We start from the raw sequence: 20,990 nt of genomic DNA, 5'->3' as shown, positions 1-20,990 counted from the left end.
TAAGCGTGCCCGTTCGTGGCCTAGGTAGTAAGTAACACCAGGGTCAAAGCCCCGCGCCGACGCATTCCTCGATTCCCCGCGTCGACCAAGTGATCAAGCCTCGACCCCACGACCATGAAAGTCTCGGCGGTGACTGCACTCTTGGCTGGCTGGACGACTGCATCCTCGGCACAGTTCCACATCCGCTGCCAGAACACCATCGGCGGCCCCTGCGGCGACAGCTCTCGCTCCCGAGAGATCAACTGCTGCGACTACGGCTACTGCCAGCCGTGGAACTCGGGCTACTATCAATGTCTCGACAAGCCGGAGCTCTGTCCCGACCAAGAGACCGACATCGACTACTACGGGAACGACCTCGAGGCCATCCGCGGGGTGCGACCGGATGAGTGCTGCGATAGGTGCGCGAGCACCAGCGGGTGTGCCGCCTACACCTTCGTGAATGAGAACCCGGACGGCATCACCTCGTGCTACCTCAAGTCTTCGACTGCCGGGCGCGTAGAGAAGAAGGGAGCTGTATCCGCCACCTACAAGGACTTTGTGCCTTCCAACGACACCTGCACTGCGAAGCTCTGGGACGGCTGCGGCAACTCAAACGCCGGTACGACCTGCTGCCCGGACGACACGTACTGCCAGCCGTGGAACGCTGGCTACTACCAGTGCATCGACAAACCGGACCAGTGCCCTGACCAAGAGACCAACATCGACTACAACGGCAACGACCTCAAGACCATCTTCGGTATTCAACCGGACGAGTGTTGCAATTGGTGCGCGAGCACCAGCGGATGTGCTGCCTACACCTTCGTGAACGAGAACCCCGACGGCAAGACCGCGTGCTACCTCAAGTCTTCAACGGCGGGGCGAATCGCGAAGAAAGGTGCAGTGTCGGCCGCCTACAAGGACTTTGTCGAGCCTTTGTGCCCTGCGAAGGTGGGAGACTCGTGTGGCAATGCCAACAGTGGATCGGGTTGCTGCCCGGATGGCGCCTTCTGCCAGCCGTGGAATCCTGGCTACTACCAGTGAGTTGCTGCTCCCGAGTGGTGCCCAACGGTCGAGGTCGGCGTGGACTTCTATGGAGACGACTTGAGTGTGAAGAAGGGATTGCTGCCCGATTCGTGCTGCGACGCGTGCATTAAGGACTCGGACTGCTTCGCTTTCACGTTCGTGAACAAGAACAACGACGGCCAGAGCGAGTGCTACCTCAAGACTGGCAGCGGCACTCGCCAGTACAATGCGGCTGCGATCTCGGCCTTCAAGGTCGTGGCAGTGGAGTAAGCGGGCACTCAACAGCCCCTAAGAGGGAGGACACATACTGTAGCTACCAAACACGGTAGTGATCACAAATTTTCCACTCTGAGTCTATTAACGTGAAGAAAATAACACTTTTTCATGTCATTCCTTAGTTTTCCTCCATCTAAGGTGCAAATCGCGGGTGATTCATTTATCGGCTAAAAATTGGTGGTGACACTCACGGCGCCATGGTACACTCCACGACAAAAAGATATGGACACCACCAAAAGTGGCTGTAACTTCGTCATATTTTATCGTTTTAAGGTGCGGTTTGGACTAGAGTCGCAGAACACGCTGATAAAGATCTGCACGCTGCTAACACGCGCGCTTTTGCGCTTCTTCAGGTAGCTCACATACAAATCACTGATTCTGCCCAGGTGACAAAACTTATGGACAGCTAATCCCCATACAAAATCCTATATTAACCAAAACCCCTTACAAATGATACAACTTGGACTTTGTATGGGGCGACAAAGGAACCAGCCTCACGGCGATACTCGCGACGTTAGACAAATATCTGATGGCATTATCGTGTACTAGAAGGTGTGTTTAGTGATCTGTAATAAACACATCGACCATCGCACAAAACTGAGCAAGTAGTAAGCGACTGAAATTTCGAGTGGTGGCTGTATTATCTGACGATTTGCGAGACACCTTCAGTTGCATCCTAGTCGATGTGTTTATTACAGATCACTAAACACACCTTCTAGTACACGATAATGCCATCAGATATTTGTCTAACGTCGCGAGTATCGCCGTGAGGCTGGTTCCTTTGTCGCCCCATACAAAGTCCAAGTTGTATCATTTGTAAGGGGTTTTGGTTAATATAGGATTTTGTATGGGGATTAGCTGTCCATAAGTTTTGTCACCTGGGCAGAATCAGTGATTTGTATGTGAGCTACCTGAAGAAGCGCAAAAGCGCGCGTGTTAGCAGCGTGCAGATCTTTATCAGCGTGTTCTGCGACTCTAGTCCAAACCGCACCTTAAAACGATAAAAAATGACGAAGTTACAGCCACTTTTGGTGGTGTCCATACCCAAAAACCTCCGACCCTCCGACTTTCTCCGACTCGTACACAAAACATGCGGATAGGAGGGGGGTCACCTTTAACTATCACCCAGCTACGCGCTAAAACCCCTAAAGGCTCGCTGCGCTCGCTGGGCCAGAACCCTAAGCCCGCTGCGGCTCGCACGCGTCGCCTCCGCTTGCTAGGTAGAGCACTACTGGGTCCTGGTTGCAGCCGCGTGCTACGCACACGGACTGGCAAACCGCAGGCGGGGGCTCGCTACGCTCGCTCCGTGCCATCCATCCCAAGGCTCCGACCAATGAGCAAACGGGACGACTAATCTATCTTGGACTGTGTATGCATAACACTTTGGGAAGGGGTAGGGTAATACTGTTATGCTCCGACCGCGCTTGACTGGGGATTTGTATACCTATCATCTTAAGTGCGGTCGGAGATTTGATGATATGCTACCATATCTTTTTGTCGTGGAGTGTAGAATATCGGACATCTAAAATTTCGCATTACAATATGTCACTAGCAATTGGGACGATCGACGAATACACACGAATCTGAAGAGGTTCCGCGTTGTAGCACAACGAACGGAGCGTACTTTAGTGAGGAGGTCGCCCTCCGTGTCACTGAAATGAAATGCCAGATACCTCGTGAAGACGGGCTGAGATTCTTCGAGTTCGTTGGTGAAGGTCACGCAGTTCAATCACTGATTGTAGATAATGGATGACCAGGAGTGCTGCCAGCGTTCTCCAAGACAGCTTTGGCATGAATGTGGCGATATAGAAGGCATCGAAAAAATCCGCCGTGAACCTCACTTCCGCCGGTACAATGTCTTCTCTGTGCGATGCAGCTTTTGCTAACAAAGTCTTCATCACGAGCTTGAAAATGGAGAGGAACAGCACAACGGGCACTTCGTAATGGGTATGATTCACCGCGATGAACAGCACCTGGTAGGCTGGATACGCTGCACACAAGAAACTTTGCAACATACCGATTTTGTTCACTCGGCGAAGTTGATCACGTCGAGAACATATTTTCTTAAACCCCACAATGACCCCACGAGCAGTATCCGGATATCGGCCAGGTTATCGAAAGCGCAAGAGTGAAGAACGGTACGGGAAACACCCAGAGCTCCGTTGCCGCCATGCCGATCGCAACAACACCAAAAGCCTTCAAAGTGCTGAATATCACTAGCTGCCTCGAGGACAGATCGTGCACGAGCTGGCAACCCCCGGCGTATCCAATCACAGCTCCACGACCCCCCCCCCCCCTCGGATCCATAACCCGCAGTTTGCTCTCCATCCGTCTGCCGGGTCCGCTTCAAGCGGTACGCTTTCCAGGCCTGAGACAAGCAAGGAAATGACTCCGATGCTCACCAGGGCCACACGAATCAGCGACGTGGTGCGGTTACAGTACAGTATGTTCCTCGAGGGCAGCATCCGCTCAGTGGAATATCTACCTCCGTAGTGAGTGAGTTGCAGGGAATACCACGCATCGACAAGTCTCTTGCCTTGAACTTTTAGCAGTGCGTGCCCGCGCTTGGTGCTAATGTGCCAGTTTGTAGCGGAAGTGAGTGAAGTAGTACTCATCAAGACCTGCGGGATATGGGTGGAACTGAAGTCTGTCTGAGTCGAAAGTACCGTATTCATAGTACTAGCACACGTTTGGCCGCTATTTTTGGTGTCAGCAAAAGCCCGCCCAAGCTCAATACGATAGTTTGTCGTCCACAGATTTCACTTCCTTGCGAATAAACTATAATAGTAGAAGACAGTTTCAAGTGAAATCTCTCTATTCCTGCTTTGAAAATGGCAATTATGTCTTCACTCAAGACTTTTCAGGCGGGGTGCAGCAGTGAGAAGACATACTACGCCGCTTTAGCTGCTGCCGCCGCGCGAGCTTGTTTTACAATCTCGACCATTTCGTCGTGCTTGTTGGCCTTGAGCAACAAGATGGCATCATCCCAGGGAAGCTAATTAAACAACAATCGTACTGTTAGCTGCGTTTCCCCAGGAATCTCGATCGATTGACACTCACGTACCCAAACGCGCAAGCGTCTGCTCTCCGACCACTGTTCGTAGACCTTTTTGCTTCTCATCAAGAAGGATTCGTAAGTCTTGTCACCCACTAGCGTGACCCCCAACTCCTTTAACTTCTTGACTTTAACCTGCAGAGCCATCACAAGCGTTAATACTGACCACCTGTAAAAAATAAAAATGTCTGAACGATACCGTACCCCTCCTTCTTCCAGGACCTCACGCTTCGCCGCCCCATAAGCTATTTCACCTTTCTCCAGCCCCCCCTTGGGCAAAATAAAGTCTTGCTTGTCAAGTTTTGAGCTCGAAATGAGAAGAATGCCGCCGCCTTCGGCCTCGGACCTCATGACCACATTGCATACCACGCTACGACCGCCAGCGTCCCCAAGCACTTGATTTTTGCGACCCGTCAAAGATACCAGGTTTGGAGCTATCATCGCCTCATCAACACCTTGCATTGGTCGGAGCAGATTATACTTGTCCGATGGCCCAAGCATAGCGTAGTCTGTGAATCTCTTCGTTTCAGCGGTCCTCAACTCCTTTATTGCCTTCTCGCTGAGACCTTTAGGGTAATGTTCCATGACAGTATCCACGCGACGTGAGAAGCCCTTCCAATTCCCGAGAGCTGCAGCGGTGAAGCCTTGTGGAAGTTTTGCTTTGGCCCTTTGTACAAAGATCGTAAGAATGTTTTCTAGTTTCACACCACCAACACCTCTCTCTTCATTCGCGCCGAGATAAACACGCAAGGAGCGCTGGATCTGGTTGCCGCCAGTCAGAGTGTTGAAACTAGAGACGCCGGCCTCCTCATGGATCATAGCAGCCGATTCAGCAGCCTCAGCGGAGGCGAGGGCGACCGCAACCAACAGGAACAGGAAGCGCATGGTTGGATTAGTTTTTGAGGCGATGTGGTTGAGAACTCAAATTCCGAAGTGAGCTTCGAAGAAACTTTTACTGCACCTGTTTGTCTCCCTTTTCGACAGGATTATCCTTTGGCTGGGCTTCGCGATGTCGAAACAGCATCGAAGTGGTGGCTGGTAGCCACTGGCTACTGTAGCAACAGCCGCGTGCACGCGAACTGTCCTTGTCCGGTAGGGTTTGCACAGGATTGTATTTTCGCAGCCGTTTACTCTGCCGCGAGTAAACAATTTCTTGCCTACGATCATTGCTTACGACTTGCTTACGAACTCGTGATACGAACAGGAAGAAGTGCTTGCCAAGCACTTCGAAGTGTTCTACATGTATTGTGCCTTTCACTTCTTTTGGCAAATCGGACTTCGGAAAGTGCTCGCTTAGAGAGAGGGCTAGGTTATTACGTCTGTTTTGACGGTGATTGGCACCACGAATTACCCTCGTACTTAAAATAACATCAAATTTTACCCAGTCACAGTAGCGGAATTCTCAAATTTCCTCCAATTATATAGCTTCATGCTACACTCTTGTGCATGCACAGGATTGTATTTTCGCAGCCGTTTACTCTGCCGCGAGTAAACAATTTCTTGCCTACGATCATTGCTTACGACTTGCTTACGAACTCGTGATACGAACAGGAAGAAGTGCTTGCCAAGCACTTCGAAGTGTTCTACATGTATTGTGCCTTTCACTTCTTTTGGCAAATCGGACTTCGGAAAGTGCTCGCTTAGAGAGAGGGCTAGGTTATTACGTCTGTTTTGACGGTGATTGGCACCACGAATTACCCTCGTACTTAAAATAACATCAAATTTTACCCAGTCACAGTAGCGGAATTCTCAAATTTCCTCCAATTATATAGCTTCATGCTACACTCTTGTGCATGCACAGGATTGTATTTTCGCAGCCGTTTACTCTGCCGCGAGTAAACAATTTCTTGCCTACGATCATTGCTTACGACTTGCTTACGAACTCGTGATACGAACGGGAAGAAGTGCTTGCCAAGCACTTCGAAGCCCGTCTGTTTTGACGGTGATTGGCACCACGAATTACCCTCGTACTTAAAATAACATCAAATTTTACCCAGTCACAGTAGCGGAATTCTCAAATTTCCTCCAATTATATAGCTTCATGCTACACTCTTGTGCATGCACAGGATTGTATTTTCGCAGCCGTTTACTCTGCCGCGAGTAAACAATTTCTTGCCTACGATCATTGCTTACGACTTGCTTACGAACTCGTGATACGAACAGGAAGAAGTGCTTGCCAAGCACTTCGAAGTGTTCTACATGTATTGTGCCTTTCACTTCTTTTGGCAAATCGGACTTCGGAAAGTGCTCGCTTAGAGAGAGGGCTAGGTTATTACGTCTGTTTTGACGGTGATTGGCACCACGAATTACCCTCGTACTTAAAATAACATCAAATTTTACCCAGTCACAGTAGCGGAATTCTCAAATTTCCTCCAATTATATAGCTTCATGCTACACTCTTGTGCATGCACAGGATTGTATTTTCGCAGCCGTTTACTCTGCCGCGAGTAAACAATTTCTTGCCTACGATCATTGCTTACGACTTGCTTACGAACTCGTGATACGAACAGGAAGAAGTGCTTGCCAAGCACTTCGAAGTGTTCTACATGTATTGTGCCTTTCACTTCTTTTGGCAAATCGGACTTCGGAAAGTGCTCGCTTAGAGAGAGGGCTAGGTTATTACGTCTGTTTTGACGGTGATTGGCACCACGAATTACCCTCGTACTTAAAATAACATCAAATTTTACCCAGTCACAGTAGCGGAATTCTCAAATTTCCTCCAATTATATACACTGCCGACACTCGCCCGGTCGTTTTAGGTTTTCGTCGCTACAGAAGAGTTAAAGATGACCAACTCAACTGACATGCGTTGGAGAGGGATCGTGCTCATGTACGTATATTCCATAGACACAGCGACAGTAGCTAGTGTTCTAGGTCTATCGGTGCGTAGTTTAGGCCGCTGGTACCGTCGCTTTCGTACGACAGGAAACGTACTGAAGAATGAACCAAGGGCCAAGACGTCAAGATGGCCAAGTGAGGTGTGTGCATTTGTACGATCGTATTTACAAAACCACCCTTGCTTCTACTTCGAGGAGCTGCGCCTCGAGCTGCGAGCTAACTTCCGAGACACGATCAGCCTGTCGGACTCAACTATCTGCCGAGCACTTCGCTTCGACCTCAACCTAACCACGAAGGTGCTCACAAAGCGGGCACGAGAATGTGTGCCTAGTGAGCGCCGTGAGTATGGCGCTCGGCTTCTGCCCTTCTATAGTGGCCCCGACCAGCTCGATTTCATTGACGAAACGTCCAAGGATGGAAGGTATATTTCATACTTGAAGTTTTATTACTGGGAATTACTGACGTAACCAAATTGATGCCTATCTTAATGCTCGCTAGATCTCTTCTTCGTCGGTATGGCTGGTCAACCCGGAAAACCCCTGCACAAGTGACCCTACCGTTTAGTAGGGGAAAACGAGTGTCCATTTTGGCCGCAATAGACGTGCAGGGCTTCTTTGGGTGGGGCAATGTGGAGGGTACGTTCACGCGTGTTGATTTCCATAACGTGCTTAAGGAAAAAATCCTCGCATTCCTCAACCCATGGCCTTTGCTGCGCTCAATTGTCGTCATGGACAATGTCAAGATCCACATGTACAAGGAACTACAAGAGCTCATCCACGCAACAGGGGCTTTATTATTCTTTTTGCCCCCGTATTCGCCAGACCTGAACCCGATTGAAGTGGGGTTTTCCCTCCTAAAGCGCTGGATTCAGCGGCACGCCAACATGGCATTTCGCGAAGACCCACTTGCCGTGCTGAATGTAGCGATGTACAAGTGTACTAGACAGAAAGAAGAAGTGGGGCAAAACTTATATAGTCATTGCGGATACAAACCAAATGACTTAGCGATAACAAGCTAATCTAGTACACACGCTCGTTCGAATGTGTGTGGTTTTCCTCTTATTGCTCCATCGATTCGACATTCGGGTCTCTGTGCTCCTCGTCCGCAATATTAGTGGCAGGGACCGGCGTTTCAATGTTCGTTGGAGGCCGAAACGGGGGTCGTAGGCTGTAATTTGGTAGTCCGAGCGCCTCACACAGGTCTCCGACATTAACTTGCAATGGGACGGGCACTCCATGAAGCTTGACACGCACTACTCGGTACTCGCTGGCGCTCAGTAGTTGCTCTGCTTCCAGGGCTTGATCCATGACCGACTGCTGAGCGTCTACATGCTGACGCTGGTGAAAGGTAGCGCTGTCTGGTACCGCTAACGGCGTTCCTTCAGGAAGACGGGCTTGGGTCACAGCCATGTATCTCCGCGAAGCTGGCCCCGCTTCGACTTGGTGCTCTCTCAGAAACGCTGCCACGCGGGGCATCTGCTCTTGGATTCGGGCAGCACTTGCCCGTCGAAGAGACGTTTGTGCCTCGGGCTTGGGAACGTATACAAATACCTCAAGCTCGAACCCGGCCTGCCCATTGCGTCTTCGTCTTGCCCTGTACCAGACCTCTTTTAGCTGAGCAAGAAGCGCCACATCTTCTTGACACATGACTTCGAAATGTTTCTGCTTTGCATTGTTGTTTGGCTTGAGATAGATATCAAACTCAGGTCTCCATTGGCCGGGAAATTTGCTCTCAAAATGTTCTTGGACTTTAGCGCTCAGTGCGTGATAGCCCGATGCGATCGTGTACACGAATGTCGGTGACGGGGGGGACCTTGTCGCGACATGCCTCAAGGGGGTCACCATTCTTGATGCTGAGACGACAGGTTAGCGATTCGGGAAGGGGAAGACCCTCCATGTCCACCGCTCTCCAAGCAAGCACTTTTGCGAATGGCGAAAGCAGACTGAACTGCAGCGCTCCCTGAGCTAGACATTGTTCGAGCTGCAATGCTGTGTGCCGTGCATTCATCCATCTAAAGGCATAGGCTTCTTGTCTCATTCCCCCATCCGGATGCCGCTACGGCATCTGCACTTCTTCTAGATCCGTGATACCAGACGCTGTGGGCTGTCCAACCCTCTCGTAGGTAGCAGTTGGCTAAGCTTCGCTGTGGTCCTTAGGAACTCCTGCTTGCCTCACCGTAATAGCTTCGCTCTGCATTGGAGTCGCGTCACGAGGCTAGCATCCTGACTCAGCAGTAGAGATCTAGAATCGGAAGGGGACCTCCTATGTCTGAGCAAAGCAAGCGCACAATCGAGAAGCACACACACCATCAAGCCAAAGGCGCATACACTGACTCCCAATGGTTGCTGCTCCGCATTACCAGCTGTGCTTACCCTTGTCGCAAGTCACATGCGCACCGACATGCCTTTTAATCGCGCCCACCCTCACCCTCACTGCATCTGCGGATAGGCACACACAGCCCACAACCACTCGCACATTGCCTCTCAGCGCAGGCTGCGTCGCGCCATCAGCTGCGCTCGTCCTCGCCTCCTATGTATCTGAGCACACACAGGCCACAATCACACGAATACAATATCGAGCATATCACCCCTCAACCGCAAGCTGATTTGCATTTGTAGTTATCCGCTGCTGAGTCACTTACCGCTTGTATACGGCTGTTGCTCAGCTCGAACCAGACGCCACACACGCGTCACGTAGTAATACCCACGGGAGGAATCGAACCTCCGCCCCCCGCAAGCGGGACTCTGCCGTTGAGCTACGTTGGTGTTGGAGTGTACGCACGCGATTGGGTCTGGTCGCGAGAGCGGGCGGTTGCGCTTGCACTTGAGCCGGCGAGAGTTGGACTGTTTGTCGGCTGTCCAGTCACATGTTTCATCCAATCAGGACAGCCTTTAATTAAGCCAATTTTTACTGGTCCGTCTTTCAGATTAGGAAGACCAATCTATGCTCGGAACCCCTCCGGAGCTATCTCTGAAGGATGGCAAAACGACAGAAAGGCACAATACATGTAGTCAGTGGCATCGGGTTTCCGATACTGTAAGATTTAGAGGGACTCGCCAACGAACTGATGCATGGACGAAATCAGTAATCGTTTTGGTTGGGGTAATTAAGAAACCAAGTGCCACTATACAGGCGTCCCCGGGCTAGTCCCGGCTGTATATTTTAATGTACCTCGCACAGGAAGTACAACAAGCTCTCAAGATTTGCGCGCTACTTCTGCAAACATATTGATTTAGAGGAGTGTACAGCGAGATCTACTGCGACAAGTGGCACGTTGCATCAATACCTCCACCGTATTCTTGAGCTAAGCTTGTAGTAACTCAATACATACTCATCTATGTTCAGACCACGTGAATCTTGTTGATTCGCAAACATCACAAGTACCACTGTGGCGAATAGGCCGGGGACGCCTGTAGTACAGTTCTACTGGAGGAGAGTTCAGATTACCGATTCCAACAGGAAAAAATGTTTTTCGTGTTGTGTCGCGGGGCGTGGAGATGCGGGTGAAAGCTACTGAGGAAATTGCAGACTGACTATTCAACATGTACCTATGTCTGGCGCTCGGGAAGAGGGGCTTCGCTCCCCTTCTCGCCCGTCACTTCGTGAAGCGTCGAAGTGGTTCCAAACCCACCAATACAGAATTCTGCTCGAATAAGGAACGGGTGTATAACTAATAGCCTCGCATATTTAATATTTTTTCCAGTCGATGTGGCGATAGGGGGATGTGCAAGGTACTGCATGTTCTGAGGTGAAAAATCCAGTGCCAATCATCAGCTCTCCACCCTCGTTTGAAAAATGGCGCGCATTTAGCGATCTTACTAGACTTCAAACTACATGTACCGTAGTGGTAGACTCGCACTTTTTCTTTTGCACCTCGCCCCACAAGCCCACCTCCTCCCCCACTCCACCCATGAAGTCTACACCGTCCAAGCGTCTCCGCCTCACTTGGTCTGAGAAAGTGGGCATCCTCGACAAGGTGAAGGGCTAGATAATCCCTACGAGGTCGACCAGTTGACAGCGCTGTTGTGATGCGAGGATGCCTGGTCAAAGGTTAGTGCTTCGACCATACGCCACTGTTGGAATCATTCCGGACTCGTAGGTAAAGCTGCTCTTCGGTTCATTTTGAATAATAATTAAATCAGTACATTGGAAAAGTATACTCAACTTAACATCAATTTATATATTCTGCGTCTTTATATATATCAGGCGTTCCTTACTCGGGCAGATTACTGTACATGTACAGTTCAAAAATACTCTTTATGAGTTGAGGTGAACAAATCCAGGCACCCTTGCACGATTGTGGTCGTCGATCACGGTGGTCATCACGTTGAGCCTGAACGCCCCTGTGACAGCACAAGGCAGTAACAGCAAATCCAACAATTCTACAATAGACCTTAAAACGAGTTCGTCAGCGCTCTGTCAGACTCTTAGCACTACACGATTTTGCTATGATACACTTGTCGAAGACTGTGGTCGTTCCAACCGAGATTATCTTCTCGCTATTGAAGGCGATCCTCGCTAATACTTTAGCAAGTCTGAATAGCTTAGCTCGGGGCGTAGGATTGATCTAATCGGTAGTTTGGCGCTATATCGGAAATTTCACAATAGACCTGGGAAAATGCTCAATGACTTCGCAACCACCCAGCACGCTGTACTTGTCGGTCAAACTAGACACTTCTGGCCTTACTTGGCGCCGGTCTCGACATCACCGACAGGCGCCGAGTCCACTTGTGTACATGTACTTAAGTAGCCTGGTTAACTATCAAACGACATGCCTGCATACAGTGGAGCTCGAGCGCCCCGCGAAGAAGCAGTCGACAGTTGCCTGGTTATCTCAGCTCAATGAAGCCCAGTCTGCACGGCGTGCGTCTGCTGCTAGCCTGCCGCGAGCTTCGATGCGAAGAAGCGTGACCGCAACCGTTGCGGTACTCATCCGCAGCATGTTCCACATCCGTCGCGACATCGAAGGAGCAGGTGCAGGAGGGATGATAATGACGCGACAGTGTTTAGCATCTTAAATAAGTGAGTCTAAGTAGTCTACCCGAAAAAAGAGATTAAGCGACTTTGTGTGTGCCATGCACTCGATTAGAACCGAGTATGGTCGTAAAATACTGAGTGACTTCGGAAATATCAAATCTCCGTTGCTTTGTTGCTTTCCCCACCATTTCACTTTTCAACGAACCAAATCACTGAGTGGGCACAAATACAACAACGAATTTCGCAATAGATCACCTACTTGGTTTGAGTTCTAATGGAGACAGGCCAAACGGATCAACAGGACAATCCCCTATGTATTGTGATCGGCACCCCGAATGTCTGATCGGATGGTAAATCGGTCAAGGTTTTGGCTAATTTAGACTTCGAAGTCTTATTTACAGTCCACGACACGATCGAGAGGTTTTTTCTAACCCCTACATGTTTTGGTATCACAAAAACCGCCTCGCTTCCCTGATTGCGAAAATGTGCGTCTCACGGTTTAGCACGGCGTCGTTTCCACAGAAACAGCAGTCCAATTTTCCCTGATTTATATAATAACCACCCCTTAATATGTGCGCTGATTATAAATCGGCCTTGCATTTGGGCCAATCATTACCACCCCTATGATTTTTCTCGGCCAATGATAAGGCAGCGGATTAGTCGCAGAGTCATGATCGTAGAGAAATGATACTCTGGACGGATGCTCGTTATCCTCATTCTTCCACCGATAGATCGAAAGATGACGTACAGGGCTACAAATGTATCGGATCATATTTCTTAGAATCAGTGTCTAGACTTACTTATGGCTATCTAAAATATTAGCTAGTGTAGTCATCACTAGCACTGCTTTCGTCTCGGAGCTGTCCGAATCCTCGTTTTCACTGCGGCTATCATAACTTTTGATCTGAGCATTCAGATCCACCAAGTGGGCTCTTGCTTTGTCAATGCAGCCTTGAACAGTTTTCGACGACAAAGTTTTGAAAGCTGTATCAAGCCCACTTCTGGCCTGTTGGAATGTAGTATCCTTGGTGTACTGGCGCCCAACTTCTCCCTTTACATTTGCCCACACATACTCAATCGGCTGTAAATCAGAGTAGTGTGGAGGCGTGAACACTACTTCGTGGCCCTTCTTCTTCGCCATAGTCACAATCTCTGGCTCTACGTGCTCAGCAATGTGCCGTGACAACTTTTCCCACATGATCGCCCTTGTATCAGATTCAGCGTAAGGCAAGCCATACAACTTACAAGCAGCCTGCATGTCGGATCTCCGACTCCCTTTTCGGGGGGTGTTGGGCGGCAACTTCTTGTGATATTTTGTGTTATCCATCACGATGCGGCAGTGATGTAGTTGGCGGTCTTCCAGACAAACGAGCAGCGTTTCAATCCAATGTTTGAACTTGTCATGATTGAACATCCCGTGATAATCCTTAGTTTGCTTGCCTCCCTCAAAAATGTCAAGCGTCTCCGGCAAAAACTGTGCTTTGTCAGCCTCAGTATGATCAGCATCCGGGAGGTTACGGTCCTTGTCGATAATGGCAGCGATGAAGCAAAATTGGCGACCCTTTTGTTTCTCCTTTATCACGTTGGGGTCCGTCGGGTCATAAAGGGAGTCATTATGACTGGAGTAGTTGTGATGTATATAACTTTCGTCGAGATAAACCGTTCGAACGCGATCGGCACTTTCACATGCCATAATCTGCACGTAGCTATCGCGCTTAGCTTCGTTTGCAGGTGACAACCGATATGTCGACCCTTTCCGCTTTCCCCGCTTGAAACCACATCGTTTTAGGAAGCGTTGGACGGTGCGGAGCGCTGAGGCCGTAGCGGCACTGTCGGTGACGTCGACGACTAACAACTCTTGCTGTATGAGGTGGTGCATGACGTCCTTGGCTACCGTGCCCTCACGAATCGCGCTGCGCTCACGAATAAACTCGCGCACAGACCTCTCCATATCAACAGTCGCCAATATACGGGACGGCTTCTGATCAAGGTTAGATGGCGCCGATGCCACGGGTAGAGACCGATACTTGGCAAAGTCATTCCAAATCTGACGGACTGTGTTGGCTGAGCGCGACAACAGACGGCCAACTTTGACTGCGAGTGGCTCTTTCTGACGAAATTTCATAGCGCCAGACTTCAAGTTGGCTGTGACGATGAGGACTTCAATACGTTCCAGGAGCGTGAGAGCTCTGCCGCGGTTATCTGTTGTGTAAGTTTGAGCTTCTGCGATGATTTCCGCCTCGGCGTCAGGAGTCTCAGTTCGCGCTCTTTTGGAAGGAGGCATCTCGATACCAGCGTGCTTGCTTTGGAGCGGTAAAGTGGCTCAGTTGTCATCGAACTACACAACCCATATTTAGGTTACGGTAACCCCAATTTATCTGACAAACTGATACTGTAGGCAATATCTAATTTGGCGGGGTACAAGTTTATCCAGTCAAAATAGCCGGATATCATTGGATAATATACAGGTGTGGGTAGGTGACGATAAATGTGCCCTTGCTGCTCTGTCGCAAGACGCGGTCTATCCATAGCTCTTCCCGCATATTATACAGCACAATCCAAAGCAGCTCTGAAAATTTGGGTCAAATTGCATGTAATCCGGAAAAGTTATAGCAAAAACACCTCTCGATGCTGTCGCGGTCTGTTATTTCGACTGATCTCCTAATTAGACTATTTTAGATTAGGAATTATCATGGCGATTAGCAAGCAGGCTCATGTGGTTAATCCGATTCGCAACAGATTTGTTTGTAAATAAGGCGAAATGTCGCCGTGGGAGTCGGCATTCCGAGCTATTTGAGCTAAATAATTATAGCTCTGTAGGTGCCGATGTAAGCCGCCAGCTTTGTAGCGTGCAATATGGAAGGTGCCAAAGCATTTAGAGGCAGTGCACTAGATAGTCAACTCGGTCGGAGCCTTGTTGGCATGGACGACTCCAAACTTCGGGCTATATTGGCCCAAAGGCGTCTCTGTAGCTCTTAGCCGCCGACGCTAAATTAGACAGAGTCTCGCCAGCTTGTCCAATCAGGATTACACACTCGTATTTGGTAGCCGATTTCGCTTTGCAGCTAGTTTTATACCCTGAAATTAAAATCCGATTAGGATAAATGTGATAGCTTATAAGGCGTGGACATTCCTTCCGCGTTTCACAATATGGTAGTAATCCCTTGTTAAGACCGCTCATTTAAGACCGCTCATCAGGAATACTACACATATAAACTCTGGATGAGTATATCTAATTATTATCCCCTCATAGTAATATGCAATTCAAAATCACAAGGTATGAATATTCGGGGGTTCTTAACCGTAGGACGTCTAGAGTTGTCGAGCCGGGACACCAGCTCCTATGGTCCTTGTTCCTTTGCCGAATTCCCGTTTCCATTATCTTTCGAAGGCGGCTCTCAGACCTGCTAGTTGCACTCACCCGAATACATGCTAAGCAGTTGTAGGTAGCATTTTTGATACACAGGCACCTTTGTTGCGCTCATTGGTACGCAGAGCCAACATTTCAATGTTACTTCACATGTTAATCAGTGCCTACGGTACATTGAACACATGCATGATACATGCAGATGCACTGTACATGTAACGTCGAAGTATCCGGCAGCGGAAATCGCTTGCTGGCTGTCATGGACTTCTGCTATTCGGGACTTTTCTTCGTGAGCCAAAACCAGGAAGTTGACTCTACAGCCACTTGTAACCCTAACAGACACGACGTCTGTTAGAGGTTCGAAAGACTTTTCGACCTTGGTGTAAGGTACACCAATGGCTACATACATTTGGGACCACCACGACGGGTGGTTCATACACATTTAGGATTCCTATTGGCTGAAAGCAGCACCTTTTAGCCAATGAGCGACTTGCATGTTAGCGGAATCCTGCCAACCAGCCGTTGGCAGATTCCTAGTTTAGAATATTACATTTAGGGGAAGCCAAAGCATAAATCACAAATAACAGTTCTCATCTTTACCAAAACCCGCTACTTAGAGCCTTTATCTTGTTTAAAGTATACTTGTGGATCTCGAGTATATTTAACTCAAGTAAAAGAAACCTACGCTTCCTCATACACGTGCGCACACGTGTAAGCCGTAGTAGTGAGCCAAGTAGGCCCACTACACAACGACTCCAACACACAAGATCGCATCAGGGAACGAGTCCGACAAGATGACAAGCTCCTTCCCAAGGACGACGAGTCCATGATGCTGTTAACAGCCTCCTCGGGCTTGTTTTGTCTGTCTTGTCCCAGCGACCTGGCCAACGGAAGTCTAAATCTGGGTGCACGGTTCAAGCGGTAGTGTCGAGGAGGTCGAGTAGGTGAGCTGCTTCATTCGGTCTTTCGCTCAGCGCTGAGCGATTCGACGACGTGCGCTCGCAAGTAGGCGACGCAGAACTTCAGCTCTTGGCAGGGGGCACAGCGATACGGGCGGGTCAAGGAGACAAGACCTGCCACCAACGAAGGGGTTTACCGGCTCATCGGGCCCGCCGTCCGGGGTGCATCGACAGCGCCAACGCTATTTATTGTGGGGCGCGCGATGGCACAAGTGGCTGCCTTAGGGAGCTAACCGGAAGAAGACTGAAGCGTGCTCTGCTATGTATTCGTATCTACTGCTTGATGAGGCTGCGTCCCCAGGTACAGCAAGCTCGATCGATCTACGCAACCCCCTGGGCCGTCTAGCGGAGGAACAGGCGGAGATGGTGTGTCGAAGACGCTCAAGCGTGACACCATCTAAGCAGCAGTGAAGTGGACAAACTGCAAGCAGTGATCGCTCAAACACCCATGATTGGGTGGCGTCATGCTGTGCGTAGCGGGGCATCTGCGAGGCATACTCGCGCTCAAATCGAAGGGGGCCAATGGGTGGATCGAGGGCGGAGCTGCTTGCCTGGAGGGCAACGAACGATGGAGCACGGTTCGTCCACACGTTCACCACTCATGCTACTGACGAAATTGTTTGGCTAGAGCACGTCATTCCCCGTCAACTCGGCTAATTTGTGGGGTGCCTCGGCTTGCCTTGCGGTTCAAGCCGCACCGAGAGTACCCTCATTAACTGAAAATGAAGCATGTAGTTGGAGATACCAGGTAATAAAATGAAGAAAAACATTTTTTTATTACATGTACCAGTATCTCTTCGATAAGTGCTTTCTGCGTTGAGTCTCGCGTTTGCAAACACTGTTCCACAGATATAGGTACACTGAACCCGGCTCGACGTCCAATTCTACCTATGCAAAAATTGGTGTCAATTGTTTATGGTTTCATGGCTGTCACCCAATAGCAAAGATTTGTTTCCCATTCTGCTTATACCAGGTATTTTGCCGTTCGTGTCGTTCGTCATGGGGAGTCCACAGTCGATTAACTTCTGAGCAGACATCGTTTCCTCTCTTGTGCAATAATCCATGTGGGGCTAGAGCTATGAAGATTAGTGTTCTCCATTTACCTGTAAGTTGATTTTAGTTCCCACTTACTTCCCGGAAGTGAGGTAAATTTACAGGTAACTGAGTAAGTGTCGATTAATATGAAACATGCAAAGCAGTGTACTCCACTAACATGTTAGCTGGTTCTACTGGACACTAACTAACAGTTAGTTAAAAACTACACATGTTAGCTACACTGCATAGTGGAGGAAATCGGTACATGTGGAGATTACTTAGTAATCTGTACGAAAGCGTATTTACTAGCTGGTCTGGGTGTCTATATTGCGCCGCGGACTTTGACATAGGTAGGAGGCACCTAAGTCGTCTTCACTCTTAAAATCGGTCATCGTCTGCGCTGATAAGTGGTGTGCCAGCCTCCCATGTGAGCTCCACCCAGCAAATGTTTCCCTATGTTAGCAGATTCTTCAAAGTATTATAGATTGGATGGTAAATTCTTAGTTTGAGGGTGTATTTATGTTCAGTTTGATGCATCGCCCTTCTCGGTTGCCTTCGGTGCAAACATATACTCGTCTCCATACTTTTGCTCTAACGCTACTAACATGTTAGCTCAAAATACCAGACACTAACTAACAGTTAGCTAACATGTATAGCAACTAACATGTCAGCGTTAGGGAGTACACTAATGCAAAGCTTTATCAACTTGTGTGGACTTGTCATTGTTGGCGACGGTCTCAGCTACGTCATACTTCAGCAACCTCTATCTCTTCGTGGTCCTCCTCCTCATTTACGCTATCACCCTCAACGAGGCGCCGCACGTAGTGTTTGTCGTCCTCTGAATCCAGCAAAAAAAAGTAGACAAGCTTCTCGACCTCGTCTGTGGCTAAACAGTTGCGGCGCTTCGACTATACAAACGAAAAGGAGCTCGACACTCTCTCAGCGGCAGCAAAAGAGGTCGGAACAGTGAAAATGAGAGTAGCAATGCGCGTTAGACGGGAAAGTACTCGGTTTCGCCAAGAAAGAACGCGTTTTCCCTCCAGGGACGCAGACGCGGACGGGCGGGCTACTCGTACCGAACATTGTAGGAACGTTTGGTATGTTTTGTATGGTGCCTATACCGAACAGTATACAGAACTAACGAGTGTGAGCGGTCCAGGGCACGTTCAGTACGTCTTGTATGCATAGGTATGTACGCATACCAAACATAACTTTACCGAACATCAACTGAGCAATGATGGCTGGCAATGACTGTCAATGTTGAGTGTGGGGGAAACGTATTCATGAGCTAGGGATTATCGCGGTAGCAAACAAAACCAAAAGAAGATATACATTGATTAAGCCTTGAGCTGTACTCAAAATGTAGTTGCGCACATCAGCTACGTTCGAAGCCGAAAGTATTCGCGCGATTTTGTCACTGCATTCGACCATTGCATCACGTCCGTAGCATTCATCTCAACGAAGAGAAGAGACAAAACACCACAGTTGATACCATCCGCACATTTTGTGGCTGTGTCGCGATAAGAGTTGATGTCTGGGTACTTTTCGCCAAACAGCTCTTGAACCAGCTCGATTGACTCCGAGTAGTGTGCCTTCATGCAGTCCTAAAATATGCATGAAGGTAATGCTGCCCGAACTCCTTTGCGTCCCTCCTGCGCCAAGCTCTGTAATCTTGCTGGATGGCCCGTCGGAAACGACAGAAACGCGGTCCAATGACTGCTGGTAGCATGAAGCACGCCACCTATCGTGCTGTCTGGCCTTGCTGCATGTACTCCCCATTTTCCTGCCACCTCGAACCGGATGCGAGGATCATCGAACTGCGTGAACGCAGGATGAACCATCTCGACGTCTGAAAACCGCTGTCGAATGTGCAACAGGCCCGCCATGATACATGTTGAATTCAGACATATTGACTTTCGACTCAGAGGTTAGCAGAGAGTGTTGCACGTATTACCCCTAGATATTTACAAATACAGTAAGCAATTGTATCATACAAGGCGGTAGCAATGGCATGATAAGTACCTTTCCGTGGATATCACGAATCACAAAGCTGAACAACTTGTAGCGATTTTTGTTGGTGTCGATCGTCAGTACCTCCGGAAAGGCGGAAAAGAGACGACGCATTTTTCTCGTCTGGAACACAATGGTTTGTGCGACTTTGTCAGAATCGAGATAGCAAGTGGCTACAGCACCAGGGTCAGTTGAACATAGCTCTTGCAGTGCCCGTTCAGCCCGTTCAGAGTCGCTTCCGGCTTGCCGTCGGTTCTTTTTCAGTCGAGCGAGCAAATTGTGAATGTCTTTGATACTCGGATGATTGTCTTGGTGGGGTAAGAAATATCATCGTTAGTCTTACCGATTCAATCCCACAACAAATTAGGTTAGAGCCCAAACGTACCAGTGAACTCTCTCAGATAAATCTGAATGCCTCGAGCCTTTGCACCACTGCGAGCCATGCTGTCAACCTTATCAAGGAGAGCAGCGTGGGTGAGACGCCGACTTTCGGGGTAGTGCTTGTAGATTTGTTCGCCGACGGCGTGGTTGTGTTGAAGTCCTTCACGCGAAACACACACTTTGTAGCCGCCACTCTTCATGTCTAGCCAGCGTTGCGTTTAGACGGACGGGGCACTCCGTACCCCTTTAGTGCTGTGAAAACGTTTCCCTGTCCTTTTAGTCGTTCGTTGGTGTCGCACAACCCGGGGTGATCCGGAAGCGGTAAGTTGTAGAATGATTCATTGAGCTAGGGCAGTTAAACTTCTCGCTAACTAAGCTTCCTAGGCGCCCCGTGGCGCCGCCGCTCTGTCCTACGCTTCGTGTCCAGCGCCATCATCAACAGCGCGATGTAACATGCAATGCCATCATCACTCGCTGCCATCAAGCAGCGAGTCATGGCTTCTTCCAATCTCGTCGAGTGTCTGTAGCCGGATGTTCCACACGTCAACATGCTGCTCGTCCGGCGCCATTGTCCACGCGTGACGGCAGCGCGCCTCGACGGCAGCTTCGGTCTTGAACTCCGTGACAGTTGGAAGCCGTGGGTACACTGCATAGTTACGCTGTAGTACTCAAACGTATCTGGGAGGAGCCGCATCACCTCGGCACGGTGTGTTTTGGCTGCATTCCAGCGCTTCTCTATCTGGGAATTTCGAAGCTTGACAGAAGTCGATGTACGCTTGCGAAATAACTGATAAGTAGAGTCACCAAACGCACTTAGAGAGGAAAATAATTCGCCCCAGGTATCAAATACAGCACCAAAGCCTGCTAAACAGTCACCACGAGGTGGTTTGTCACTTGATGACGGGATTGCTACCCCGGGGGCGTCGTCGCGGACTTCGGAGGCAAAGCCGACTGCTGTTTGCTCCATCTTAACCCCAACACACGCCAAATCAAGGACAAAAACAAGGACCAAAAGTTAGAAGCTTACGCTGGCGTTGTTTTTGAAAGATAAGCCATCTTATTGGTACGGCGAGAAAGCCTTTGATTCCCA

General features: G+C 49.3%; 5 protein-coding genes across 5 annotated transcripts; 1 reads left to right on the top strand and 4 right to left on the bottom strand.

Moving 5' to 3' along the window:
- Positions 1 to 114: 114 nt before the first annotated feature.
- Positions 115 to 1,272, top strand: PHYSODRAFT_253327 (CBEL-like protein; the record flags this gene model as incomplete). Its single annotated transcript, XM_009524079.1, has 2 exons — positions 115 to 1,016; positions 1,086 to 1,272. The coding sequence occupies 2 exons, from the start codon at positions 115 to 117 to the stop codon at positions 1,270 to 1,272; spliced, it is 1,089 nt and encodes a 362-aa protein (XP_009522374.1).
- Positions 1,273 to 4,273: 3,001 nt separating this feature from the next.
- On the bottom strand, positions 4,274 to 5,218 carry PHYSODRAFT_285308 (hypothetical protein; the record flags this gene model as incomplete). The annotated part of the gene is made up of 1 exon (XM_009524078.1): positions 4,274 to 5,218. One exon carries the CDS (start codon positions 5,216 to 5,218, stop codon positions 4,274 to 4,276), a length of 945 nt encoding a protein of 314 aa, XP_009522373.1.
- A 3,011-nt stretch (positions 5,219 to 8,229) lies between these two features.
- On the bottom strand, positions 8,230 to 9,067 carry PHYSODRAFT_312723 (hypothetical protein; the record flags this gene model as incomplete). The annotated part of the gene is made up of 3 exons (XM_009524077.1): positions 8,230 to 8,433; positions 8,494 to 8,901; positions 8,975 to 9,067. The coding sequence occupies 3 exons, from the start codon at positions 9,065 to 9,067 to the stop codon at positions 8,230 to 8,232; spliced, it is 705 nt and encodes a 234-aa protein (XP_009522372.1).
- A 3,877-nt stretch (positions 9,068 to 12,944) lies between these two features.
- On the bottom strand, positions 12,945 to 13,406 carry PHYSODRAFT_492732 (hypothetical protein; the record flags this gene model as incomplete). The annotated part of the gene is made up of 1 exon (XM_009524076.1): positions 12,945 to 13,406. One exon carries the CDS (start codon positions 13,404 to 13,406, stop codon positions 12,945 to 12,947), a length of 462 nt encoding a protein of 153 aa, XP_009522371.1.
- Positions 13,407 to 19,465: 6,059 nt separating this feature from the next.
- Positions 19,466 to 20,867, bottom strand: PHYSODRAFT_490295 (hypothetical protein; the record flags this gene model as incomplete). The annotated part of the gene is made up of 3 exons (XM_009524075.1): positions 19,466 to 19,827; positions 19,905 to 20,102; positions 20,441 to 20,867. The coding sequence occupies 3 exons, from the start codon at positions 20,865 to 20,867 to the stop codon at positions 19,466 to 19,468; spliced, it is 987 nt and encodes a 328-aa protein (XP_009522370.1).
- Positions 20,868 to 20,990: the final 123 nt, after the last annotated feature.

This window comes from Phytophthora sojae (assembly GCF_000149755.1).
Source record: "Phytophthora sojae unplaced genomic scaffold PHYSOscaffold_3, whole genome shotgun sequence".
Taxonomy (NCBI): Eukaryota; Oomycota; class Peronosporomycetes; order Peronosporales; family Peronosporaceae; genus Phytophthora; species Phytophthora sojae.
Note: the sequence above shows the minus strand (reverse complement) of the source record. Positions and strands in the feature narration are given on the sequence as shown.